The sequence below is a fragment of the Gymnodraco acuticeps genome, unplaced genomic scaffold (genome assembly GCF_902827175.1).
Source record: "Gymnodraco acuticeps unplaced genomic scaffold, fGymAcu1.1, whole genome shotgun sequence".
In the NCBI taxonomy this organism is placed as follows: Eukaryota; Metazoa; Chordata; class Actinopteri; order Perciformes; family Bathydraconidae; genus Gymnodraco; species Gymnodraco acuticeps.
This window is the reverse complement of record NW_022990673.1, coordinates 3,260,039-3,284,013: the sequence shown is the minus strand read 5'-3', so window position 1 is coordinate 3,284,013 and position 23,975 is coordinate 3,260,039. Positions and strand designations below refer to the sequence as shown.

General features: G+C 39.5%; 1 protein-coding gene across 1 annotated transcript in view; it reads right to left on the bottom strand.

The window, feature by feature from the left end:
- The window catches only part of pex5la (peroxisomal biogenesis factor 5-like a), a 96,296-nt gene that overhangs the window by 10,646 nt on the left and 61,675 nt on the right, over positions 1–23,975 (bottom strand). The window contains 7 exon segments of the mRNA XM_034229789.1: positions 1,587–1,657; positions 3,629–3,772; positions 5,093–5,139; positions 5,142–5,208; positions 19,655–19,750; positions 23,064–23,093; positions 23,391–23,484. Of these exon segments, the coding sequence (XP_034085680.1) occupies positions 1,587–1,657; positions 3,629–3,772; positions 5,093–5,139; positions 5,142–5,208; positions 19,655–19,750; positions 23,064–23,093; positions 23,391–23,484 (549 nt within the window).

Sequence of the window (23,975 nt, the reverse complement as noted above, 5' to 3'; positions counted from 1 at the left end):
GAATATCTAGATTTGACAGGCATTAATTGGGACAGGCCACAGCAAGGGAACATCAGGCGGAGGCTAATGATTTCTGGGTCATGAGGAATGAGCTGCACCTCTCCAGCAGAGGACAGTTTGCATTCTGCTCTCAGCATTGGGGTTGGATGATTTGCATAGATTTTGCATTTGAAAAAAATGCGCCTTGTGATTGTTCCAGAGCTAGAGATGGAAAGTGTGTTTGTAGCAGGTGCAAAAGTTATATTATCTAATTTTGACTCGACTAAAGTCAATAATGATTTCTGTAATTAAAAAGCAGCAATTTGTCGGATAAACAACTCTAGGATTAGTTAAGAGACTGCAGGAAAAGCCAAAAACAAGATTTAGCTTTCATCAAGATAATTTGAAGACAGATTTGCTACAGCTGATGTGCCAACTTCCTTCAAACCCTCATAATCTCAGTCAAACCAAATTATTTCTGCCCCCCACTGTGATTTGCTGTTAGTGAAGATTACATAAACTTTAGTTAAGGACACTAAATCCACCATACACTTTCAAGGATGTGTTTTTATTATAAAATTGTAAGCATTAATCAAATTATTCCATCTTTTTCTCAAGCCAAGAGTGACAAGACAACAATGTTATCCAGGCTGATTTGTTTGTGTACAGAATGTACTGGCTCCTATAAATAACAGAAAATAACCACACATCAGTCACATTTGTTTGTCCAAAGCTGTGGAGACAAAGCTCACATCTTTTTTAGCATCAAAAGTGAAGCATCAAATAACAAAAACTAGACGAAAGCCAAGCAACATTTTTATTTTCAGCATATTTGTATTCTTCTCTGTCAATATTTAGTGTAAAAAAAAGCTGAATAGAGCAGGATAACACGGTGCTGGCCAAGTGAAGTGTTGCCAGTGTAGCAACAACAGGACTAATGCCAGTTAAACATCTAATCTCACTCCGTACCCAAACAGTCCCCTCACAGATGGAGCTATTACATAACGAACAAACTAAAATGTATACCATGCAAACTATCTGAGAATCTTTTGGATTAAGTGAGACTCTTGCAGGGACAAACATTTGTTGTAATCCCTTTTTTTAAATCAACTTCATTACTATATTTATATGTAGGGGAATGGACCATATATGTTGCACTTCAATATGTAACTGTTTTTCTCCTGAATGGCTGTCTCTTGTGTTTTCAGTTTTCTTGTCAGTCTTCACACTCAGATTGCTGCCATTTCTGGCTTCAGCAGTGTGATGAATAAAAGTGGGCCACCTCCCATCGTAGACTCATACCGTGGCTCTCTGCAATCACCATCCATATGGGGTGTCTCTATTTTAAGAATAAAATTGTTTCCTTCCAATTGCCGGTTGGTTAAGTAATACAGTGAAAGAAATGGTGATGCCGTTTTTCTCGGGACTATAAATAGAATTTATTGCTGATTAGACTTCTGCTAGAAAGCTCATTTAAACCTCTCAGGCAAATGTTCCTTCTTGTGCAAACATGTGGTTTCTTCAACAATAAAAGATGACTGCTCTGCTAAGTCTGAGAGCATTTTTTGGATTTGAAATGGGAATTTGATGCAGTTGTTTCTCCTTACCTTTGGAGAGAGACGATCGCTGATTGCTCATTCTCATTTTCTGCCTGCGTGGTACCCAGCACTTGCCAAGCCTACAGGGGAACAAAGACAGGTAAAAGTAAACAGCCATATGGAAACCTGGGCTCCGTAGACGGTATTCTCATGGGTCTGAATCACAGTTACAGTGGCTCTGATACTGCTGTCTGGCACTTTGAGTGTTCGTCTAGAACAGAGTGAGGGATGCGTGTCTTTCCGACACATCAACACAGAGGAGCTAAAGTGCATTTAAACTTTCAGAACTTCACCAAATTTTAAACCTTAAAGGTGGGGTAGGTAAGTTTGAGAAACCGGCTCGAGATACACTTTTTGTTATATTCCATGAAATGCTCTTAACATCCCGATAGCAATGAATATCTTAAGTGCTTTGACAAAAAAATGTGTCATCTGTATGTATAAACTGTAAAAAGCACGACCAATCATTTTAGCCGGCCCGGCTAAAATAACTGGATGGCCTACCTGCCTGTCAGCCTTCCATCTGTGCACAAACTTATCTCGTGCCCTCATTGGTCATGTGCGCGTTCGTGTGTGTTGGAGGAGGGGCTCTGTGAGGAAGTGGCAGATTTTTCCCGGTTGTGTATTTTCAAATTCTAGCGCACTCGAGCTGGTTTCTCCAAAATTACCTACCCCACCTTTAATGAGGTCAACAAGGGTGCATACAATTATGATTACATTTAGCTTAGAGCGTTGTCCTTAGAAACACTCAGGTAACCATTAAATCATCTGAGAAATGTGTCAGTCACTGAATTAAGTTATCAGAGATGACTTACTGACATGCTGCTTTATCTCTCTAAGAAATGTAGGTGACAGTTTAGGTGAAGACTCATTTGGGTTTTGGACTCTTGGTTGGACAAAACAATATATTGAAGACTTAAATCCCAGTTTTCCAGAGCCCAAAGTGACACCTTCAGATTTCTTGTTTTGTCTACCAAGTGCAAAACCACCAAATATATATAATTTACTATAATGTATAAACAGAGATAATCCGCAAATCTCCCTTGAGAAGTTACTACCAAGAAATGTTTGGCATTTTTACCATTTTAACCATTAATTCAATGTTTAACTGATCCTGAAAATAGTTGAAGATTGATTTTCTATCTGACTGAAAGATGAATTCTTCAAAAGGTTGTTGAGTTTACGCTCAGTAAATGTTGAATGTCACTGTGTGAGAGGCACTGCGGTTGATCTTTGTGCAGTGCCTCGGCAGGGACATGCAAATGGAGTTTCCCTTGATCAGCACAAGAGGGCAGACAATGATGTAACTAACCTCAAATCCAAATGTGAGATTAAGAGATTGCTCCTCTGTTTGTGTGTGTAAGGGCATACTTAATAACCTGTTCTAAAGCTAATCTCTGTAGATGCTTTTTTGTTCCCGCTCTTCGAAATGAGGGTCGAAATTATTTCTGAATGATTCAGAGGTCTTCACAGTGGGGCAAATAAGCCACTAAGCGCCCTAGGATGAATTTTGGAATCGTATTAGTTCCATACACCGCGGGATAATCCTCCCCTCTGAATAACTGGCACATTTCTGTATATTCAAGGGGATTCTGAAAGTACTTTGTATGAAGGCTTTGCTCTTCCAGCCTGCAAAGAGGTCACTCCTTTAGAAACGTGGAGAATACAAAAAGGAGAGAAAAAAGCTTCGGAATGAGCTATTATTCAGCTCACTGGGCAAATGGAAATTCTCATCATGAGTATGAACAAGTAGACTATTTTTGCTACAGTAAACCGCTCTTCATCAAGAAAAAAAACATCCTTTGCCCTCTACAGGCCATGAGCGTCTAGCCTGTGGGTGCTGCCTCCTAAATCTGCTCCACACTGCCTGTGTGGTCCGTGAGCCATTCTGCCTTTATCTTCTATCAATGAGAACCAGTTATTGTGGTTGTATTGAGCCAAAACCTTGCACTAAAAACGAGAAGACTCGGAGTGCAGTTTTATTGGCCATATATGCTGTAAATGTGCCCCATCCCAAAATACATGTGTCTGTGTGTTTTGAATTAATTCACCTCTGAATCTTGAGGGTCCTGCAGGACGGCTCCTTCCAGCATAAGCACAGCATTTTGCAAGTCTCCCTCTCGAGACTTCTTTTGTCCCTCTTCAAATGCGTTAGGCAAGTCTTTGTAAGGATTATCTGTGTGGAAGTAGTAACCCTGTAAGCAAAAAACTAAATATAAGGACATATACATTGTCAGTTTTTCTCTCTTTCATATTCAAATGAAAACCAGGGCTACTGTCCTGTGCAGTTGCATATTTAGGAAAGCTCCAGCAGCAGCAATTGATCTTTTCTGCTGCACATCAAACCTGGGCTGAGCTCCCCCGGGTTTGTCTGTTCTCTTTAAATGTTAAACTTTGCATTTTCAAACTGTGATTACCCTGGTGTGTTGTTGACCGCTTCTGGGCGCAATGACTTTGAAATAGCTGTTCTTTAAGAACTAGTTCTGCACGGGGATCAATCAGTGAGCCCAAGAGGTCTGATCTCGTATCATTTCCTCATACGCTCAGCTGATTTTACTGACTACATTATACTGCCCAACTATATGCACTGCCCTCTTAGGTCTACCAATGTTATATACATAGGGTGTAATAAAGGCTATTTAACGTTGGTTTTTAACAATGTAGTTATGTTAAACATAACTACATTGTAATAAGCTCAGCAATATTAAGGAGTTGAACTCCCTGGTAAACCTTAACACTGTACAAACAGGATATCACTCAGCCTTCAGTTTCAAATGATCACTGTCTGGTAATATTGAAGTTTCCACACCAGACTACAGAGTTTAAAAGAACAGTTTGACATTTTTGTGAGTTGCTTTTTTAGAGTAGCACGATTTTCTCAGCTAACATTCTGCAAGGGAGATAATTAGGTGTATTTCCCAAACTGTTGAACGCCTCCTTTCAGGCGCAAATAGAGGGCCACAGTGACGCATCCTAAAACCCGGAAGTAAACTCCTTCCGGTTCCTTCGACAAAAACCAATGCAATTTCTCCATAGGATTTTGGAAAATAGCTCGAAATAAGGTCTGTGGTTGACACAAATTGAAGAGACAGATCACGTTTTGTTCAGCCGGATACTATCCACATGTCTACCCTACTTTTATAATTTTCGAATCATAAATCTATCGATTAGATTTATGACTAGAAAATTACTACAATAACTACAAGGAACCGGAAGTGGTAAAATGCTAACTTACTTCCGGGTTTTAGGACGCTGTGGCACTCTATAGAGGGGATGGTTTATCATTTTTCCCTTTTGGAGTTGAGCATGATTCAGGTGTATTTATATCTTATTCCAAAGTACAATAAACTTGCTGTATACCACATAAAATGTGCTTGGAAACTAATTGTACAAGAAAGCTCTAGATGGGCATTGTTTACTCTGCAGTGGCTATAAATCCTGTACATCTCTACATCAGTGTCATCAGGGGAGATTCCTGCACATGTTGCTGATTGTAACAGTGTAATGGTAGTGACCTTCTCATGTGGAGAGACAGAGGAGGGAATCTGCGCCTGCTCGTTTCCGTCAGCCAGTTCCTCCGAGCCAGCTCTTCCCACTCGGCCTGCATTTTATCCCAGAACTCGGTATCTGACTGCAGATGTCAGAGAGAGAGGGAGAGAGTGGGAGGAAGAAGGGAGGATAGATGGTGGAGATGAGAAGAGGAGAAGAAGTGTTTAGTGCACAGTGGAACAACCGCTTCTGTAATTTCCCATCATCCTGTCTGTCCGGCTAAATGGCTTTAACCTATGGACCGCCACACTTCCGATGAGTCATCACATCTGCAAGTCGTATCAGAGCTTAAAGGAATCCACACATAATGCAAACACATGGATAGCCCCGGCATGAACAATCATATCACAAGATAACAACCTACTTTCACTTTCAAATTGATTGACAGGTATTTTTAAAATACAAATGAAATATGACTGATTATAGGTAATTAAATTAACACTTAACATGAACTAAGTCTAAAGTACTATAATTTCTGACGCCGCTCAAGATGAGTTGACATTAAGAATGTTTGTTTACAGCTGGAAAACAGCCTGGTATGTTCTTGTTTAATCATGCAATTGAATAGACTTCTCATTTATTTGGTCCCAAAATGTCAGATTGGGGCTTTAACATCTCTATTAGCTTGACATTTGAACTGTTATTTGTTGGCATTTCAGTTAACTGACTGAATCCTCGAAGGTTAGCGGCTGGGTATGCCAATCCTTCTCCTGAAGCTTTTGATTTTCTGTCAGCCAGGAAATTAAGATGGTAGATTGAGGGCCTATATTGGTTATGCATTTAATTTCTTCCAATAGCAGCATTGTTTGAATTTGTCTCAATATACTGTACAGTGACTATTTTGGTGTTTTGCCACCATTATATTCTTTGCCTGTATTGGGATTCAAAAATATATGTTACTGTGAATGGATGTAACAAGCTGACTCAGTAAAGAGAAGGAGAAGTCAGAGTTAAGACAGAACATGTTAGAACGAGATTATGCTATAAAACAAATCCTACATTAAACTGCTGCTAGACAATGTTTTACACTTCAGAAATCAGCTGTTTTAATCTCAGTTATGTTGCCTGGATGATGAGTTTGCTTCATATTATAACCGTCGAACATTGAAGACATTGTTCATTTGTACTTTTCCTCAAACCCAGCATTCGATTAGATTTCAGTGAAAATGTTGTGTGTGTGTCATTTGTTCAATTTATCAGCTAGCTAGAAGAAAATGAATAACCTAAATCCAGATCAGACCATACGAGTGGTTTGGAAAAATTGCAGTCAAAAGGCAAAGCAGAGTGATGAGCAACTCGAGGAAATATAATCTCGAGTCAGACGTACAATTTTCCTCTTGAGCCTGATTGCTTATTGAATTGATGTGGGTTAAGTGTTGTGGAAAAACTCAAGTTTTCATATTCAAACTTGGACTGAAGGTTAATTTGGTTCTATGTACACTTAACAAAAATATAAATGCAACACTTTTGTTTTTGCTCCCATTTTTCATGAGATGAACTCAAAGATCTAAAACATTTTCTATATACACAAAATAACCATTTATCTCAAATATTGTTCACAAATCTGAAAAAATCTGTGATAGTGAGCACTTCTCCTTTGCCGAGATAATCCATCCCACCTCACAGGTGTGGCATATCAAGATGCTGATTAGACAGCATGATTATTGCACAGGTGTGCCTTAGGCTGGCCACAATAAAAGGCCACTCGATTCACAACATTGACCCATCGTGCAACATTGACCCATCGTGCGCACGCTTTAGTAACTCGTGCGCACGCTTTAGTAACTCGTGCGCACGAGTTACTAAAGCGTGCGCACGAGAAAGTAAAACGTGGCCACGTTTGATTTATTTTTCTCTCTATGAACCCTCCAGGGCTCCGTAGGGATGGATTATCTCGGCAAAGGATAAGTGCTAACGATCACAGATTTTTTCAGATTTGTGAACAATATTTGAGAGAAATGGTTATTTTGTGTTTATAGAAAATGTTTTAGATCTTTGAGTTCATCTCATGAAAGATGGGAGCAAAAACAAAAGTGTTGCATTTTGTTCAGTGTAGATATATATATTGAGCTCATTGGATGTCTTCAAAAATAATTTAATTGTTTGAAAAATGTAATTTAAAGGTGTTATTTTTAGTCATTTTAATCATGTTATCCAAAATGTACTTTAATTGTTTCGTAGATGCTCAAAATAAATGAATACATCAACAATATACAGTATATCAGTTTTTTCAAATTTTAATTTCGATAAAACTTCCTGTTGGTTTGTTTCCATCCAGAACCAGCCAGTCATTGGTTCATTAAGTAAACACACCTCCAAAAACTGGAGTTTGAGAGTTTATAAGAAGTCCTAAAAACCTGTTCACCTGCATCTCAGGAGACGGCTAAAAATAGAACCTTCATTAATTTTAGTGATACCGGTTAGTGGTACCTTCTCTTCTCACACCTGCTATTTACCTGCCTTAGCCAAGAGGAGTTGAAACAGCTTCAGTGTGTTAAAAACTGCATCAAGGGATTTAACTATGAAACGGGACCATCTAACTGTCCAATTGTACTTTCCTCTCTTTTACCGGTTTATTTTAGAGATGATTAAAAGGTACATGTGGTCCACAGTAGATTATTTACTTAAAGGGGACCTATCATGCAAAATGAACTTTTGTACGTCTTTTATACATGAATATGTGTCCCCGGTGTGTCAGGGAACTCACCAAGTGTCAGAAAACACAACCCTATCTCTTTTCCTCTATACTCAAATCTCTGAAAACGGGGCTGCAACAGATTTGATACAGATTTGAAAATTCTCTGACGTCAGGAACAAGGAGCTCCGCCTATATGGGCAACTCTCCACCTATCAGGAGGAGACAGCCACGGCCATTGCCGTTCGAAAGAGCTGGAGACGCTGTAGTACATATGCCAGGCCTGTCTGGAACAAACTCTCAGAAACCTGCAGGTCCGCTGCAACTCTTACTACTTTTAAATCCAGGCTGAAGACTTTTCTTTTTGTCGCTGCTTTTAATTGAACTATTCATATCTTAGACTGCACTGTAACTTTTATCCATGTACTTTTTCTTTTAATGTTTAATTTATTAGCTTTTCTTTTTAATGACTGCCATTTTCTTAATCTCTTTCATTTTTTGTAAAGCACTTTGAATTGCCTTGTGTTGAAAAGTGCTATATAAATAAACTTGCCTTGCCTTGTAGGTGGCGCTGTAGTCTGCCACAAAAGCAGCAAAGAAGACTACTCACAGATTCAACCCTTGCAAAAACAGGGCTAAAAAATAGCAAATAGAGTGAAATGAGGCATGGCTAAAATGCATGATCTGTTTGGTATTTTGATACTGGTACTTCGCAGACATGTTTTGTATAAGTATGGCCCTACAATATATTATTCAAATATAGCATGATAGGTCCACTTTAATTATCTCTATAAACAGACACTTTCAATTGTAACCTTTAGAATGTATGCATGTAGAATGAATGTTTTATGATATGCCATTATATACTTTATCATTTGATCAGCATTATCCTGTTTTATGACTAAATACCTTTTTACAATTACAGCCCTATTTGTCCCAGCTTGAGTTTTTCTTGAGTGGTTATTATCAAATGTTTGCATACCAAAACACACTCAACTAGGTTGGCAAACATTGTAAACATTGTTCTGTCCAAACAGCAGCGTTTTGGCCTTGTCATTGTGAGCACTGCCAAAAAACAGCTTCACAGAGCTGCTGCCATGGCTGTTAACTTTTAAATTCCTTCCCTCCGCTGTGCCGAGCCCTCTGAAGGCAGCAGGTATCTGTTTCCTCTGCCGTCTCTAATTGGAGTGATATTGCACACTGTCAAACCACAGACCATAAAAAAAGTCAGTGCTTATGTGCAATTAAACGTGTCCTTATAATTAATCAACATGTTTTACTGCAGTGTAAATAAGGCATTTTGGAAAGAGTTCACACTGTTACATCAATTAAAGCTTAAACAAACAAAAAGCTTCGCGATTTCTTACGTCAATATAGGTAGATGTTAGCAGAGCCGGCCCGAACCATTAAGCGACATAAGCGGCTGCTTAGGGCCGCACACACTAAGGGGCCCCCTAGCAAAAAATAAATAAATCTCAGTACACTGTCGCCGTGGTAAGTATGTTTAATTAATTGTGTTAATATGCCTAGATTGCCTACTCTCAAAGTCATGTATTATATTATTGAGTCAATAATATAATACATTATCCGTGCTTTACCTGAACCTCATCATGACACTAGAGAGGACGGCAGGATTGTAATTTCCCGTGTTCAGTGAATGCAACAGAGGCAAGACACCAGACCAACCAGAGAGTTGAATGGAAATAAACATCTGTCTTATGGGCTGACAGGTACCTATCCTGTGAGCTGTGACAATGTTTAAAATAAACTGTCAGTCGGACTCAGAGTTTTTGAAGATGGACATAAGAAAAATGTTTTCTTAAAAAAGATGACAATACTCAAGTGGTGGCTCACACAACAACCCCAGAGCCACCACTTGAGCCAGGTGAACAAGATATGTAGATGTCAGTAAACTTCCAAGTTATGCGAACATGTAAGCAAAGCATAAATTACAGCTACGTTGACGTTACTTTGAATCGCGGGGTAAGCTAAACCGTTAGCAAGTAGCTATAGCTAGCCAGATATATTAAATAAATACTTTGTCATACAATCTAAATGTAATGTTTTTTAGCGTTACCTGTGTCAGGGTTTGAGTTTTGTGTGTCTAGTTTTGTGTTTATTTTGCTGTTCTGTTCTCCCTGTCTCATGTTTTCCTTCTTGTTTCTTGTCTGATCCTTCTCCCTGTGTTTTCCTTCCTGTCGTTAGTTTCCCTGGTGTGTCTGATTGTCTAATTGTGTTCACCTGTTGCCCTTGTGTTTCTACCTCCCCTGCCCAGCTGTTTATTGTCCCGTGATTACCCCTCTCTGTATTTAGTCTTGTCTCTTCCTGTGTTCCCCTGTCGGTTCATTGCTTGTTTGTCTTCCCTTCACGTCACGCTTCATGTTTGTCTCTCCGGTCTTCCTCCATGTTTCTCACGGTCAGTTTTTGTGTTGTTGTTTTCTGTGCTACCATTTCAAGTTATGCCATGTTTTGTTTATCAACTTTTAAATAAAGATCGCTTTTTGTTTCAAGACCTTTTTCCGTTTTTGTAGTCTGCATTTGGGTCCTACCTTTTCCACGTACCGTAACAACCTGGTGATTTCAAAGAAAGCTCTCTGGGAAATGTTGACTTACTGTTTGACATGAAGCTAGAAGCTACCTTACAGTAGGCACAGTTGATCCGGAGTCCTGTCAGTTAAAGTGTTAGCTAAGCATAGTTTAAGCATAGTTAGCTTAGCTAAGCATCAACCTCGCACTGAAATATATGGATGTTATGTGACAGTATTTCTGAGAAAAAGTCAGCTGAAATAGTGGCATAGTTGCCACTGCGTGTCAACAGCATGTTTGAACGTATTGACAGCAGTAAATGTGGCTGTTTGGCCACTGACGTTGCCATAACAACACGTGAATTTAAATGTGCAACCTCTTTTTGTGACAGATTTTTGCAAGAAATTATAATTCTTCTGAATGATATTCCTATTGACAGCTAGTTTCTGTGAACATTATGAGATGGACAGCCTAAAGAGAGAATACATGAAAAACAGTTATGAAATACTATATGACAATACAAGAATACAGTTTAAGTGATTTGTAAAATATCCATAAAGAAAAATCTGTTTACAGTTCTGTTTCATATGGGTGTTGAGAGATGTATCCATAGATCTCTTCATTTTGCTCTCCCAAGTGCACCAGATTGATGCTTTTAACTTCAATATTTAAAAAAAAGTTTATACAATATGTGTGCTTATGCTAACATCATAAGACAAAAGTTGGTTCCGTGTTGTGTGTAGTGAGAACGCTCGCTTAGGGCCCCCATAAGTCTAGGGCTGACCCTGGACTTGAGATTAGTCGGTTACAAATGTGGTTGTGTTCCCAGGAAAATACTGCTATTTAAGAAATCCCCTAATAATGTGTGGATCACATTTATGTATTTGAGGATTTAGTATGAAACTATTTTGTTCCGTTTGTCAACAATTAAGCTAAAAATAGGCTATTTTATGTTCCATGTGAAACAGTTAAAGAAGAAGAACTTTAATGACCATAAAACAACATGCCAAATCATTGTTCTTCAATATTGTATATGGCGCTTCAGTGGGATTTAACTCTAGGTTGTTGTGGGTCATTGTGATAAAAAAATATAATCACGCACTATTATCCAAGGAAAGAGGATGACCAAAGAAACACTTAATAGACTTTCAAATTGTCAATGTGTCTTGATATTGTTGAAAGACGATGAAAAGTAGTCAATGTGGTCGCTCATGGTCGCCATAGCCTTTAACACACAACCTGTAATGTGCCGTTTTGGTATTCAAGTGTGGACATGGACATGATGCACTTCACTCACATCCCCTGGGTTTGTGAAAATATAAAGGATTACAATACAGTTAACGTTCTGCATGTGTTTCAGGCCACCTTGACTTTCAACCAGACAGCAGATGCAAGTTTATTGTTAGATCGTGTCGTTACAACAAACTGCATTTGCAAATTATGACCTCCAGGGGGCTTGTTCTGTAACAAGGTACAACATAACGTTTTAGTGCACATACAATGCCTAACATATTAGCTAAGTCCTCTTGGGATGGAGTTGGAAGTCTATGATACATGTATGACTTGTTGAGGGATGCAGATCTTCTTCTGTCCCTTCTTTCCCTCCTATTGTTTTTAAAAATGTACACACAGTTCCTCGTGAAATCTGCCTTTGCCTCCAGCGTACATCATCACCACTACAGATGAAGTTAACGTCATGCCTGTTTTTCATGTGAGTTTTCTTCCAACTGAATGATTCTTGGCTGTCTTCCTGTCAGTCGCAGAGCAAACCGGGAACAGTAATGCTAACCAGAGCAGAACATGTCTCCTGTGACTAATATATAGAGTCCTTTTGGCTAGAGCCTCATCAGTATCACGGCACTGTGTACAGTAATTGTGTGTGTGTGTGTGGTGATACTGTAGAGGTGCAGGTTCAAAAAAACCTACTGGACCTGTGTGTGTGTGTGTGTGTGTGTGTGTGTGTGTGTGTGTGTGTGTGTGTGTGTGTGTGTGTGTGTGTGTGTGTGTGTGTGTGTGTGTGTGTGTGTGTGTGTGTGTGTGTGTGTGTGTGTGTGTGTGTGTGTGTGTGTGTGTGTGTGTGTGTGTGTGTGTGTGTGTGTGTGTGTGTGTGTGTGTGTGTGTGTGTGGTGTGTGTGTGTGGTGTGTGTGTGTTGTGGTGTGTGTGGTGTGTGGTGTGTGTTGTGTGTGTGTGTGTGTGTGTGTGTGTGTGTGTGTGTGTGTGTGTGTGTGTGTGTGTGTGTGTGTGTGTGTGTGTGTGTGTGTGTGTGTGTGTGTGTGTGTGTGTGTGTGTGTGTGTGTGTGTGTGTGTGTGTGTGTGTGTGTGTGTGTGTGTGTGTGTGTGTGTCCAAGGACTTCTCATATCCACATCTTGGAGACTTTTGATTGACGTGGAGGCAATAGTATGGCCCCTGATGGTGAGAGATGTCAGGTAATTGCAGGCTGCTGACTCTCAGACAAATTGCCTTAAGATGAGGCTCGCCTGTCAACTCTGTCAGTAAGTGCTTCATCAAGTTGGAGGAAATCCATAGGTGTAGGGAATGAAGAAGTCATAGATGGACACATTTTTTATCAGGAACTTGGATTTGGAAGTTAGCATGACAAAGAAATTGGGTTGCTGTTCCACTAGAGCCTCATTTAGCAGTTCACATTGTATTTATTTATTTAGATATGTCTTTTATAGAAGTGGTCAGTCAGTAAAAGTAGCAAAGTTGTAAGCTTCGTTAGTATTATTATTTTAATATGTCCAAACTAAAGTAATCAACCCGCACGACTGCACTAAAAATTAAGTTCCAATATATTTGATTTTTTACAAGAGGTGTGTTTGTGCTTGGATCAGCTGGGACCTCGTTATATTGAAATGTGTTGATTTGCTGCTTTAGAATTTGAATCATGTCACTGAGTGAGCAGGGAGAAATAGAAAAGGAAAATCATGTGTGTTTGTTTCTTACTGCCCTCCATAATGTAGACTTTTTGTGAACTTTAGTTAGATATGGATGATGTTTGATACATGTATCTATACATTTGATGGTTTATTAAGTGAATGAAAGAAAACCTAGCATCTGTTAGGGCTAAATGATAACTGTAGCTTTTGTATTACCAGATTGATTTGTGAACAGACCAGCTGCAGGCTGTTCTCTGTACTGTAAATATCAAATATTGATCAAATGTGAAGGTGCCTTATTATCCCATGAGGGATGGACTGTGAATGAATGAATGACAACTTTATTATAGACTCAGGGTCCTGTGAGATGTCAGGACACTTACATGCATTCATGTGCAAGCAACCTTTTTATGATGTGACTTGTCAAGGTGGAGCTATTGTTAAACTAGTTTATGTACTGCTTGGTACTTTAACCTACAGCAGGATTAAACTGCACATATGTTTTGGAATTGACAAGGCAACTTTAAAAGCTGTTAAGTATATCTTATGGAGTACAATATTTACTACATGTAGTATAGTGGAATTCTAAAGTAACATATAGTGGAAACATCCAAGTAAAGTACAAATACCTCAAACACTTATTGACTACAGTATAAGTACAGTACCTGATTTGTTTCAATGTAATGTGGGTGTCTTTCATGTGACTTGGCAATTTTTCAATGTTAATATGAATGTTTGTCATGCTTCAGCAATTATGCTTGTTTACATAATATAGCCTACATTTCCATTTTCCTTATTTCTCACCGTGCCTTTATTTGCACTGCGTCTTAGTCCATCATCTTGATATTTGCGTCTTATAGACCGTCTGTTAATTGTTTGCGTAGTCAAATCCTGATGTGTAACTTCTCCGCCCCCTAATTTAAACATAATTGACACCAAATTACTCGCAATTTACAAGAAATCTATTCATATTTGTTAATAATGCTGTGAAGGGTGCTTTTACACTGGCATTGGCAGTTTAATTATGTCGAACAAGACAAAGATACAGCGAGGCAATTTATATCCTGTGTATCACTGGAGCGAACTCATAGCTGTGACTCTAATTTCAGCAGCTCTGATGAAGTGTTACGTGAAATGGATTAAATCCAGAGTGCTTCCTGCCGCCAAATATGTCACCACTGTTTGGAAATGAACCGAGGTCTGCAGGGTCGGTGGGGGATTCATTAACTTCATGAATACATTATTGATAATCATGGCAAAGGTTACAAATACCCTCTGCTGTGGCTGTACCCACTTTTAGAGAAGCTATATTTACATTCTGCCTCTAGAATCCAATTAGTTGTGGCTTAGTCAGCTAGACTGAGGCAACAAATACAGTGAAAGTAAATGTTCACCGCCAGGGAGGTAATTTGTAGAGCTTGATAATTCCTGCTAAATCAACTAAAACACAGAAATTGAAGCTTCAGACTTTATTTCACTAAAATAGTAAATTGTGCCCTGAATGGGAAAACCGAAACTCTGTTGGTTTTGCTATAGAAAATATAAATGTGTTTAAACAGAATTTTTTCCTGATAATTTACAGCATTGTAAGGACTTGTTTGGTGTTGTATACATAAAGCATTTGTTAAAGCATCATTTGTTCTCTAGCGAATAATATTTAATCTGCCATTAAAGGTGGGGTAGGTAAGTTTGAGAAACCGGCTCGAGATAAACTTTTTGTTATATTCCATGGAATGCTCTTAACATCCCGATAGCAATTAATATCTTAAGTGCTTTGACAAAAAATCCATAAAAAAATGTAATCTGTGGAAAAGCACGACCTAGCCCGGCTAAAATAACTGGATGGCCTACCTGCCTGTCAGCCTTCCATCTGTGCACAAACTTATCTCGTGCCCTCATTGGTCATGTGCGCGTTCGTGTGTGTTGGAGGAGGGGCTCTGTGAGGAAGTGGCAGATGTTTTCTGGTCGTGTATTTTCAAATTCTAACGCACTCGAGCCGGTTTCTCCAAAATTACCTACCCCACCAAGCGTCTGTGTTTTCTTGAGTTTGGTCAATATGACTCAAAACCACTTCTCGATTCATACAAATCTTTCAGTCAAATTAGTGTTAGGAAAATCTGTAGGACATTTTGCATATGAATACAAAAGGGAAGTGTAGCTCTATAGGCTTTAAAGCTTTTGGCAACCATCAAGCACAATATTTCAGGCTAGTTATGGGACTCATTTTTCATGATTCGCTTACTCAGTATTTATTCTACTGGAATGAACATTGTTAAGACCCTATACATTTGTTTTTAACAATATTTTTAATTTCCTTGAGCGAATGCCTTGCTGGCAAAATCAGATGATTTAGTGAAATGTTCAGTAAAAATATTTGTTTCATGTATCGATAGGTGTGTGAGTGATACTTAAGTGTACTATATTAAGTTGTGCTAACTTGAACTTCACTCTTTAGAGGAAACCAAGTACATGAATAGGGTTTACTCATTCTCTTTGGGGGCTTACAGTACCAAGAGTCTCATTATTTCACACAGAGCAAAGAAAGAGAATAGATTTCCTCATCTCCAGAGCAAGGCTGGCCTTTTAATGTTAATGAGCCGCCCACTGCTCCACTGCGTAGACCGCGTCTGTGGTCAGCAAGACAAAAAGAGGAGGCCCAAGTGCTGATAACGTCACTCAGAGAATAATACAATACATTTCAGTGGATGCGACTAAACTCTACCTGATTGTCTATGATGGCAACACATGGAGCTACTGCAGCCAGGGCATTACTGCAGTCAACTTTTAATATATGACATATGGATGGTGTTGAGGGGGCTGTTGCTTGGTAATGTGGGATACATCTATTAAGCTTTAACATCTGGAGCTTGGTTGTTTTGTCTGGATTTAAGAAATAAAATGAATCACCATCTACTTTATTAGTTGTGTGGTTATGTGGTCACACTGGCCTTTTACAAACAAAGCAAGAACTGTTTGCACAAGTCATATGTTGACATATATCACATTCCTCATACTGCACTTTGCTGTTTCATGTATTTATGTTCATGTGATGTCACAATTATGATGCTGTGTTTTCTTACTCTTTATTCAGGAACTATGTATGTATGTACCTTATCACTCATGAGATTGCTTCCTTGACAGTTCACTGGTTGAAGAGTCATATGCTCCTGTATGCTGAAAACAAACTTTTACTGTCCTTGGATCCTGTTTTTTTCTATTTTCAATTCTGCATTTAGTCCCGTTGAATTGTGCTCTGGTTTGTTTCCCATCTTGGTGCAATTCATTTGGTTTGATCTGAATCTAGCAATTGTTCTCTCCTTCGACAAAGCGGTCTTAGTCCCGTCACAAACAAACTGGGAAGCGATTCATTTGTGGTGAGAAAGTTTGACATTAGCCATAACCAGGTTTAAAGTATCGGCTACCTTGCAGATGAATTGAGGTCTGACCTTGAGTAGCAACAAGATACACAGCCTTCTGTTGGGAGGATTTAGGCTTTAAGACCTGTTCCTCTAATAAACCTTCTATCGTACCCTTGTGGTAGTTTCATTGTTGAGTTTGGTGTGCTGGAGTTTTTCACAGGAGGAAAACAAAAATAATGGGAAAAGTTTACCCAACCCATTCACTAATTCGGATCAGAGCAGACTAACTATAATTTTACAATAACCCAGATTCTCTCTCTTTTGATTTTTATGCAGTCATTTGGCTGAACCAGGGTTTTACTATCACCCTCATTTTCATGTAAGCAGCTTCACTGGAAAAGTTTAGTGTCTGCTTAGGGACACACTGATTGAAGCTGTTGAAGTGACTGAGAGCATTAAGCTATTCATTTACTTTTCCAATTCGAATTTCCCCATCAGGTCTGTGGATTAAAACCACTGACCTTTTGATGACAAGCTTCAATCTCCAACTTCTCGGCAACTGCCTTTGCAATCCCTCACTAAACCCGAGCTGCCTGAGAACAATATTCAGCAAGATAAAAGTGAACCTGTCCCCCTAGCGTTTTTAATCAAACATGAGGCCACACTGTCACCTTCATCTCCTCTTTATCTCCACTGTGAAAGCACTTTGTCGTGCCTCACAGCCAAAATACTGTTCCCTGAAGTCCAATTTAGCCTGCAGCTGTTACAGTGCTTCTCTTTTTAATAAAAGTATTACATTGTCATCAGTCCTCAGTAATTTGTGGTATCCCCATGTGACATGAACCATCACTTAGCTACACAGAACATATCTCTTTATCAGCTTCAGATTCCCTCTGAGCTTCCTTTGTTATCCACTTACATTTTATTAAACAGTTTTTTAACAGCGCAAACTTTGTAAAATGGATGATATTTAGGATCCTCATTCCTCTGAGTCCTAATTTTTATATATTAGGCTACTTAGTCTAATTGAATGAATTGGCAGAAAGGCGGTGTGCTGATTTAATGTTCTGTCTGCTATCTGAGACATATCTGTACCTCCATGTCTTTATAAGTATGAGGAAGCATGCCTATGCACAGCCGTAAATGGAAATTATCTGATTATGTGCTCTGAGATTTTCACTTGAAGCCAAAATGGCTGACCACTTGCATCAGAGCGCCTCTAGAGCGAAAGGCCAGCACTCAGGCTGCTCGATCGAAGCTGCGAGATACTGTTTCCAATCGATGTTCCATGCTCTGACGCTTGTCCAGGAGAATCCCAGAATCCCATCAGTTACCTGCCCTCTGGATAACGCTTGCTCTCAAAGTCTGCAATTATTTTGGAGGATGCAGCTTGCGGCTTATACAAGACGTTACATCATTGCTAACTTTGGGAAGGGATCCCCAAGTGGACCATCCACTTCTCTGAATCTGCTCCCCCACTTTCTCACCATCATTATGTTCCTGCTCCATTATTTATTGACCATTACACGGTGTGCAACAGTCTACTGTAGCCCTCTGTAATGCTGAAGTAACTCAATAGTGCAGAGTTCACTCCCATTTTCGTGGAAAGGACATGTCAATTGAGTGGTAGTGGTTTTTATGTGAAGTAAAACACTTTTTTTGGGTTCTCTAAACTCCTGTACAGTTCAGACACTCTGCTACAGCTGTTGTTGAGCCAATGTGTTGTTACCTTTCCAAAAATATCTTTGGTTAAAAGAACATCTACTGCAAATAGTGTGGAAAAAATAAAATTCCATCCGTTTATCAATAAATTAAAATAGTACATTGACTGTACATTAAAGGGAATGTGATAAAAGTTCTTTAAGCTACTAATAAAAGCCTATGTCTTAGCGATGACATCTCCAATTGCCTGAATCCAGAGTGAGAATCAAGCCATAACCAATCACTTTAACTTCAGTACCCCCTTAGTTACCTAATAACTCTGGCCACAAAACTGTCAAAACTATTTACCTTTTGATCGTAAGCCAGCTCAGAGTCGTGAATATATTTCTGGGTCACACACCCCGTGAACTTGAGTGTATGTGTGTGATGTCTTGGCATGGACTATTAAACTGTCAGCTACCACCCCAGAGGCGACTTCTTTGCAGGAAGCACAATAGCGATGATTTGACAAGGAGATAAAGGGCTGAGGGAGTCAAATGGGAATTAGCTCCACAGGACTACAGGTAGATGTATTCGAATTGCAGGAACGATTATGAGGCTACATGGGCAATGATGCACGAAATGTGACACCGGATAAGGGATTCTTGGCTTGAAGTTCACAGAATTCTCATTTAATTGCACCTCTTTATTTAAATATTTCCGACAGCAGTCAAAAGATGTTTCCATCCCTTTTTCACAAGAATTACAGAACAGTATTAAGAACTAATGACAGGGGTGGCTAATTATACTGAAGAAAAAAACGAGTATTACAAATATATGCAATACCCCACATTTCTTACTGTAGACATTTTATGATCAACTTATTCTCATCGGATCCGTCTGGGTAGCCTTATTGGGAACAGTCTCATTCACTGGAGCAGAGAAATTCCACTGAAGTGAACCAATTATAACTGAATTAACTTAAAACATTTGAAGAACCTAACTAACCCAAACCTCATAAAGCCCAAGTGGTTGCTCTTAGCATTGAAAGCTTTATTAATATAACACTATTTATTTTCAATTCTGTCATATTTATGTCTCAATATATCCATCTTACATACTAGGATGTCCAATTTCTCTCCCTTCTACAGTGTTTGTATACAAGCTAACAAAGCTAACCTGGCTAGAACTTGGTTTCTGACATGTTGTACTAGTACTGAGTCAAACTTGTGTGTTCTCATTTCCAACTTTGCAGGTAAATAGATCGCAGCATCAGCATCGATTGAATCACAGTCATCTGTTTAAGGCAGCATCTCTTACCACTAATCCGCCCTGACACTCCCAAAATAAATCACAGGACATCGAGGAGACGAAGTTTGGCTATTTTTTATAATGAAAAACCAACTTTCCTGCTAAGTCTTATTAAAAGTCTGCTCTCTGCTGACAGGTGACAGATGTTAGGTGTACTAAGCAGCACTCTGCTTACCTCAACAGCAGCCTTGGCTCGCTCAAACTCCTCCTCCAGGGACTGATGTCTGGACAGGCGGGCGCTGCCCAACCGCTGCTCCTTGGTTAGGCGAGCCTGTCACACACACAGACACACACCTCTCATAATATATACAAATGCACAAACTAAATCCATTAAACATACACGCAATCACATTCACCACATCACAAGGAGAGCGTGAACACATCCGCATAGCAAATCACACACACACACACACACACACACACACACACACACACACACACACACACACACACACACACACACACACACACACACACACACACACACACACACACACACACACACACACACACACAGCCAGAGGGAGAGACAGGCAGGCAGAGTGTGCAGGGTCAGCCGTCTCTGCTTTCCCAGGGACGAGTAAATATCCCTGCCTCAACAAAGCCTCTGACATGCTTAGGAAGGCCAGCAGAATCACTACTGTCAGCATCCCCCCCACCCCTCATCTGAATGCCATGCTACTCATCCAGCCTCTCGCAATTTTGCCACCCACCCTCCCTTTCCCGTGCACCTCCACATGCAATATCTGATGCTGATAGGCTCTCAGTTACAAACTTGCACAGAAAGCCTTGATCAACCGTGAAAAATGAAAGAAGACCAATTTCACGCACATGGTTTGTTTTTTGAAAGTGTGGTGTCATTTACGTGATTCAACATTACTTGCTTGGATGTGATATTGCACACTAGATTGTATGTATTCAAGGGTTACCAAATCCATAACAGAGCCTGAGACATTAATTAATTCTTCCAGAAAAGGCCAGCCAATACCTGTAACAATTCCCATCGTTACAAACTGCAAGATTAATTGAGGTTACTTAATCTCTGTATTAATGGACTCAGAAGAAATTGCAATTTAATGAAGATAACCATATTTCTTATTTACAAGAACAAAAACGCAGTTTAATAATACATCTCACAACTTTGCTGTTTGCTGTGGTGCCCGAAGGACCCTCACTATGCTCTAGTAGAGTTGTTGAAGGAAAAATCCACCCAAAGATTTTAACTCTATTTACGAAACCCTTGTTGACTATTTGATTGCTTTTCTGGTTGTATTTATTTATTCAGTCGTGGTAATATACACAAAATAAATCATAATGATACCAGTTGTTTGTCAGGATCTGGTACTAGTTTTTCAGAAACAAAGAGGGATTCTTTACAGACTTTTAATTTTCACTTAAACACAGGGAATTATTCAATGTAGAAGTGGCAATAACACCAATTACAGTAGTTTCAACAACACAATTCAATTGACCAGAGAGGAAGCAGCCGGATGTTGTTTTGAGTCAAAGTTCTTAGTAATTGGTGCTCATTCTGTTAATTAACTTGCTAATTTAGAGTAGCTACATTCATTGGTTGGAAGCGCTGTTTCAGGCTGTTCTGTTTATTTTTTTAGCCGACTCACCCTAAAACCAATCTTCCAGTAAAAAGGGTCTTTAAATATGCTTGATGGCTACATCAACACAGGACATCCTGCTAAAAATGTTAGTCTAAAGCTGTATGTAAGTATTACGCATCTTTTTAATTTAGAACAAATCAATAATGCTATTGTCAAACATGGACATGAACGGTTAACATCCCTAAATTCAATAAAGAGAAGGACAGAGCTGCTAATGTTACCATAACTTTAAAAGCATCCAGGATTGACTTCCGATTTTTTTTCTGCAACCTTTAATGATGTGCTTCACATACCTGGTCCTAGTGAGGGGTTTGGACAAAAGTATATAGTATAAAGTTCAGTTTCCACCAGATCTGTGTTTGAATGAAGACTAATGGCACATTTCCACTGCAGCGGGGTAGCCCCGTTTAAGCGTCCCTAAGCGTCCTCGCTCTGGCCTCGGGCTGCCTCGCTGGCCGTCCGAGGCCGTGGCGCATTTCCATTACAGTTTAGGACCTGGGGTAGCAACGCAGTGTAGGCGGGGCGATCAGCTTCTTTTTTTTCACATTTGGAGTTGTTCCGTCGAGCTCCCGCTGGATTGTATCATCCCCAATGAGATGTAGGAACGTCGTCACCTCCTCGGTCGACCACGGTGTGCTTTTCTTTGACGTTGCCATTTTTTGTAGCTCCTCCGTTTACAAAAATGCTGTGTATAAAAATGCTGCAAGCTTGCTTCTAGATATATATGCGACGCTAGGGATGATCTCGCGCGCGATCTTGTGACGATTCTCTCTGACCAATCAGCAGTCGAGAGTGTTGATGTCACTAGTTCAGCCCTGGCCTGATAGAACCACGATTTTATGGGGCCGGAAAAAGTACCCGCTAGCCGGTGCTACGCTATATGGAAAGGCCACCAAAAACTGGCCTGGCCGCTTGAGGACGATTAAGGACGCTTAAACGGGGCTACCCGCTGCAGTGGAAATGCGCCATAAGACGAGGTTGAAGAACTAGCTTGTTGTTGAGCCTTGAATTTGGGTTATTTTGTCATGTCACATAAAGATTTTGACATCAACTTAAAATACAGTCACTCCTGTAATTAACTGTGTGCCTTAAACTGACCATATATAACAGTGTGGGATTATTTGCGGTTGGATTCTTCATTAATGCAAAATTCACACCGTAGACTGGCAAAGTTAGGAATGCAGCCATTTTGATTCTGCAGCGAAGTGCAGCAAGACTCAGATTTAAGGATAGTTTTTATTTTGATCGGAAAGTGCAGCAGAAAAAGTATTCGCAACCAATCGTTAAACAGATTCTCATGACTCCGGTGACTCCGCTTGAAACACGTGAACATGCCTCTTGTAAGCAGAACATTATAATTAGTGCTCCCCAGTGTGAATTTGGCATAACTTTTTTGGACCTTCTCCTTTTTCTTTGGGTGTACTGCATGTACATCTCATGCAACACACGTCTCCCATGCATTTTCAGTTGGTGTTTATATGATACCTCCTATAGTATATGTAAGAAACTAAAGCCACTGTTTACAGTATCTCTTTCAGGCATTATGTAACTCCTGGGCAAAATAAATGTGTGTGTGCCTGTTAGCCAATTACTTCCCCTGAATAGATGATGTATGTTTAGCTGGCTTTGTGAGATCAACACTGATGAGCTCAGAGTGAAGTTGTTGAATAATTCATAGTCTATTAATCTAATAATGGCGTGTGGAAACAAGACCCGTTTTGCAGGCCTACACAGAGACATCAACTCATGTAATAAAGCGCTTGACATTTGGACCTTGTAGCACCACAGAAGAAGAATCTCAAGGCCAACAGTATATCTGGATTTCCTCAAGGTTTGCCATTTGGCTCCAATAATCTCCACTTTTTGGCATTTTAAATCCAATTATTCTGAGAAGTGTGATGCTTCTTTTACCGGTGCAAATGTATAAGTCGTTAAATGTCATATGAAAGGATGCATAGGGAGGCTTACATGTCTTCCACTAATATACTGCCTGTTGAGCTGAAATGGAAGAATTGTAGGTGTTAGGACAGATTGGTGGTTCAACAATTACACAACAGGGTGTCTCCTTAGAAACAGCCTTTTACATTTTAATATTCTTATCATGCATTAATATGCAGTTGCTAAAAGAAAAAGAGATATACATTTTTCCATGAAATTATTATGAAGGTTTAACCATCAGTCGACACAATATGTTGAGACGTGTAAAGCTCACTTCAAAGGGATGTTGATTTCAAGTGTAGACAGCGCACACAATACCGATGATTACTGCCTGCTCCTGTCACACTGAGCACTTACTTGAGATGCTAGAGCAGACTCAGGATCCACTTTGGTGTTTGCGTCCAAGGAGTTCTTGTTCAATGCCTCTAATTGGGTTTTACAGTCTATGGACCTAAAGTAGAGGAGAAACCGTTGGTTTACATGATACACACACATTTAACTAAACTTCATACAACATTTCTTGGTGTGGAAAATACAAAATGTCTTGAAATCATTGCAACATTAACACATTTTGAATTCCTGTACACCCATAAACCATCTTTAAAGGTTTGTTTTATTTCAAGATTTATTTCAAAAGCAACTTTTTTGAAGCATTCCTGCCTCAAATACAAGCAACCCTATTGCTGAGGAAAAACGCTGATATAAGACTATTCTAGAAAAACATTAAAAAAAATCTACAATATCTGCACGTTGGGAACATTTTTCGTTATGGCAAATTTACTTTATTTATTCATGGGAAACATAGGCAGAAACACTTGTTTGACCTGCATTAATAGATTTTTTTTTAGGCCACTTGGGGGCACCACATGTTTCTTTAGCTACTGTATGTTAATACTATGACAGTGCTGATAGACGACCAATTTGATCCATTGTTCCAATAAT